General features: G+C 38.7%; 1 protein-coding gene across 1 annotated transcript in view; it reads left to right on the top strand.

The window, feature by feature from the left end:
- Positions 1–4067, top strand: part of MFN1 (mitofusin 1) — a 39301-nt gene extending 35234 nt beyond the window's left edge. Inside the window, exons 15-17 of the mRNA XM_004708686.3 lie at positions 7–143; positions 1765–1899; positions 3384–4067. Coding sequence (XP_004708743.1) covers positions 7–143; positions 1765–1899; positions 3384–3465 — 354 coding nt within the window. The 3' untranslated portion in view covers positions 3466–4067. The remainder of the gene's footprint in view (positions 1–6; positions 144–1764; positions 1900–3383) is intronic.
- The last annotated feature ends 656 nt before the right edge of the window (positions 4068–4723 follow it).

The raw sequence follows: 4723 nt of genomic DNA, 5'->3' as shown, positions 1-4723 counted from the left end.
GCTTTGTATCTTTATGAACGGCTCTCCTGGACCACCCATGCCAAGGAGAGAGCCTTTAAGCAGCAGTTTGTGAACTATGCAACTGAAAAACTGCAGATGATTGTTAGCTTCACAAGTGCGAACTGCAGCCATCAAGTACAGCAGTGAGTGGAAAGATGTATCTTTTGCTTTTTTGAAAAAAGTTTCCTTGAAGTATGATATACATGTAGAAAGTGTACAGATAAGTGTCTGCTTCAGAGAACCATCACACAATGAATACATCTTGCAACTCTTATCACAGTGAAGAAATAACAGTACCAAATCTCAGAAGCCTCACTTCGGATCCCCTCTCCCTTTCTCCTAGTTACTGAACTTTGTACTCTCCGCTAGACATCTGCACATTGAAGGAGAGGGGCTCCCCAGGACTCCCGAGGGTTTTCTAAAGACTTTTTTTCAGACCTTTCCTAAATTCAGGGTCCTACACTTAAGGTCATTGCCACTTCTAAATTGTAGAGATCGAATTCTTTGTAGTTCACCAGTGGGCTCAAAACATAGACTCTTAATTTTTGGTGGCTGTAATATATTTTCACTGTCACAAATAACTTTAAAGATACAAATTTTTAGCACTCAAGAGAAATAAACAACTCAATCCACTCAGCTTTTGCTTTTATGCATTTTAAATATTGTTTATTGATTTCGTTAAGAGATAGAACTCTAGTTAAGTCAGGGTACACAAGGCACACATCCTGAGAGTGATGGTATCAACACTTAGCTCTAGAAAAAGTAACGTGGCTCTGGTGTAGTGTGTGGAATGGTAGAGAAATGAGTTAAGCTTTATTTTAGATACACAATCAGAATTAGAGCTTTGAAGAATGGAAGTAGGAAACTCAAATCATTCATATATTAAATATTTAAAGTGCTCCTAGGAGAATCCCTGTTTGTACTAAAGATACCTGCATCTTAAAAATCAGTTGAGGATCACAGGAGTAAACATAAAGTTAGCTTTCCATTTATTTGACCATCAAACGTTTATTAATTGTACACCATGTGACAACTCTGCTAGGTGTTATGGGAAATAAAGTGTGTAAAATAACCTGATCCTCTTGCAGAATTTTACACTAATGGAGGTAAGCAAAAATAATCATTCAGTTAAAGCTGTTTAGCTAAATATTCATTTAATATTTAGAGAAATGTTAAAATAGTGAAACGTACTTCATTTGGGAAGGAAATGGTGAGGAAGCAAACCAGGGAATAAAGTAAGATTCCCAGGGAATAGAGTAAGATTGCAGGGACAAGAGAGTACTAGGTGGGCCAGTCATGTGCCGGGGGCGCACACCCCACTGCGTGCTCGCAGTGTGAAGGCACAGACGTGCGTGCTGACACCGAGAGGACATCGCTGACTCAGGCAGGATGTAAAGTATTTCTCCTTGGGCCATAGGAGGTGATGACTTTTCCCCCCCCTGTTCTTGGTCATTGATAACTTTTATAGCAGGGTCAGGGTAATTGTGCTTGCGAAAAAGAAAAATACTCATCGTCTGCCTTTTTATAATTTACTTGTGGAGCTGTAGAGAAGAGGCAGTACTATCTCATTATCTTGAGACCAGAGGACATTAAGCCTGTCGTCTTATTAAGCTTCAAAAATGCCATACCTCTTTTTATTCCAGCAGTGTTCTTTGATATCTTACATTTTAGCTACTTTTTACTGCTTGTGTTTCCCTTTCATATAAAGATTAAGTTAAAGCTTGTTTCAAAAGACATGACTGCTAATAAAATTTTTTTTTAAAGGGAGATGGCTACCACTTTTGCACGCCTGTGCCAACAAGTTGATATTACTCAAAGACATCTGGAAGAAGAAATTGCTAGATTATCCAAAGAAATAGATCAGTTGGAGAAAATACAAAATAATTCAAAGCTCTTACGGTATTTGAATTAATTTCTCAATAACACAAACATTTAGTTGGTTTCATTACAAAATATAATTGAGTGGGATCACTAGTAAATTTTAACTGAAACCATGAGCTTTCTCCCCTACCTTAGTTTAAAATTTCAAATTTAATTCCATGTGTTTGCAATTTCATGAAAACGGATTACTAAAAAGGAAAACAAAATCGAGTCGTTGAAAGGACAGCACCACATGAATGGACTGACACAAAGTGTCAGTTGTGTGGCTGGCCCAGTGCTTCACCCTGTTGTGCCTGGGCTCATTGTGACTCATAACCACCCCCCCGGCACCTAACACAGCAAACAGCGCCTTGACAATTGGGATCCTATGTGATGCCTGGTTAAAACAAGTTTGGAGCTCTGTACTTGCAGCTCATTGTTAGGCTATATGAGAGTCCCTTTTTAGAGCAGTTTTAGTTAAAAGTATGTGGGCTTTTAGTTTTTATGTTTCATAGCTGTTTTCTCATTAGGAACTGTTGTGTAAATGTAAATTTGACGCAAAAAGTAAATGAGATTTCTTAATACAGATTTTATAAGGTAACATGATTAGTGGTCTCCTTAGATCTAAATTTTTGCTTTTGTGGACAAGATGAGAAGTGTCACCATGAGTTCTTACCTTTCAGCTCTGGTGTCCAGTAACTGGCTCCCCTACACATGTGGAGAACCACTAAGCATCATTTAATCTCTTACCAATACTTACGCTGCATACAAGTTACTCATGCCCAAACGTAATAGCCAGTATTTGCAATTTGAAGGGACTAACCGTAACATCTGAACTGCAGACATATGGTAAACAGTTTCAGTAGTATCTGACCCATGATCAGCAGTCGCCTGCTCACCGCACCTGTTTCATATCTGGAAGAGGTGATTGCCTATCACTTGACTCTCACCACCCTCGCTCACCCACCCAGCCCCTCCATGGGAATAGCTCATTCTCTCCTGGCCTCTCTTTTATGTAAGTTAGAGCACCCTAGATATGCCCTTCAAATTTGGAGAAACTGTGCCCCATAAAACATTTTGTTTGATTTCAGTCGGGTTTAAAATAGTATTTCATCTTATTGTAAAACATAAGTGATAGAGATGATTGGTATTGAAAATGTCTTATGATCTTACCAGAAGAGACTTGAATAATCTTAATTTTTCTTTAACTTTCTTTTTATTTTGAATTAGTTACAGTATTTTTGATCTCCTAATTATTCTTTTTTCTAACCGAGAAACATTTTTAAACAAACAAATACCATGATAATTTGGAATCTTGCGTTTTTGTCTCTTAGCTCACTATAACTTTCTGGGTCCTGAACACTGGGACGTGTCCTGCAAAGCCAGAGCAGCACGTGCGGTCCCTTGCTAGTTGTGGCTTCAGATAAATAGAGCGTGTTGGCTAGTGAGTTTGTGGGTTTGTGTGTTTTTCTTTATTGACCTTTACAATAATTAAACTGATGTTTTATTTGTCTTTTAATCAGAAATAAAGCTGTTCAACTTGAAAATGAGCTGGAAACTTTTGCTAAGCAGTTTCTACATTCAAGCAGTGAAGAAAACTCTTGAGCGATTGCTTCAGTGACCACCGCAGAGGAGCAGAGTTTGGAAGATTGGAACAGTAGTTATTTTTATGAAATGACTTTAAATATGAATTATACTAACTTTACCTAAGTCACAAAACCCTGTGCAGATTCTGGTAATGATATCTCAGGGTGTTTGTGTTTTGGAAGAGTGTTGTAATGTGTTGCTGTCCTTCGTTTTAATTTGAGGTAAAGAAGAGGCCAAATCATTTACTATTTTAAAATAACCAATTAGCTAAAAGCAACAGAATCAACAAGTATACCCCTGAGGGGTGGGGCCGTGAGCTCTTCAGGAGGGCTTTCTTGTTTCTGATTCTGAAAAGCTCTGCGTCCTGGCATCCAGGAGGCAGACAAGGCTCCTTTCACCTTTTTCTCAGAACTAATTTTTGATGCCTGCTTTAATGGGAATGGTTCTTTGGTTTATCAATAGCCTTGCTCTAGTCACCAAGGAGGAATTTGGAATGTTCTCGAGTGTTTTATTATTCAAGTTACAGTCACCTTTGCGGTCATGGCAATAATGTAAACCACTAATAAATATGCTGTTTTTACTCCCTCTTTGATTCCCATTAAAGCTGATATAAAACAACATAAAGGTTTGTTATTATAAATAGCCACTAATCTGGATCTAAATAGTCACTGGTGTGTTTCTGAAGCAGTATTTTCAGTTGTGCTTCATCAGCTGATTCCAGGAAGAAAAGCTTTTCTGTTTTCTGCGTAGAGCTTGAAGGAATGAAAACATGCAAAGATAGGGGCCTGGTTCTGAGCCCTGCAGCAACGGGCCAGAGCAGCTCTTCCGAAGGCAGGTACTCCGTGTAGTGGCAGCTTGTCTCAGGAGAGGCATTTACTTCTATTGTATGAAACGGCCAGGGCCAGGCTACAAATGACTAATGCACTCTGTATCGAAATATTCATAGGGGTATGTCTGTTTGAAATTGATTGGAACGTAACATGGGAGTTGTTTCTTTTTTTATGACATCATTCTGAAGTCTTGCTGTGCAAAATGTAGTCTAAGGACCAGCAGATAAAGCGTCACCTAAAAGCTTGTTAGAAATCCAGCATCCCTAGGGACCCGGTCTATTTGGCTAAGTACAGCTTATGTTCTGTTACACACAAGAAAGATGGAATTGTTTAGCACTTCCTTATCTGTGCCTTTTGGGATGCTGGATGTTGTTTGAACTTTTCAAAGCAGGTGCAATTGTTTTCAAGATATCTTGAGAGACTAACATTGTTTAGGTCAGGGGTCC

The sequence above is a fragment of the Echinops telfairi genome, unplaced genomic scaffold (assembly GCF_000313985.2).
Source record: "Echinops telfairi isolate 266 unplaced genomic scaffold, ASM31398v2 ScPeMD7_4225;HRSCAF=4972, whole genome shotgun sequence".
Classification (NCBI taxonomy): Eukaryota; Metazoa; Chordata; class Mammalia; order Afrosoricida; family Tenrecidae; genus Echinops; species Echinops telfairi.
Note: the sequence above shows the minus strand (reverse complement) of the source record. Positions and strands in the feature narration are given on the sequence as shown.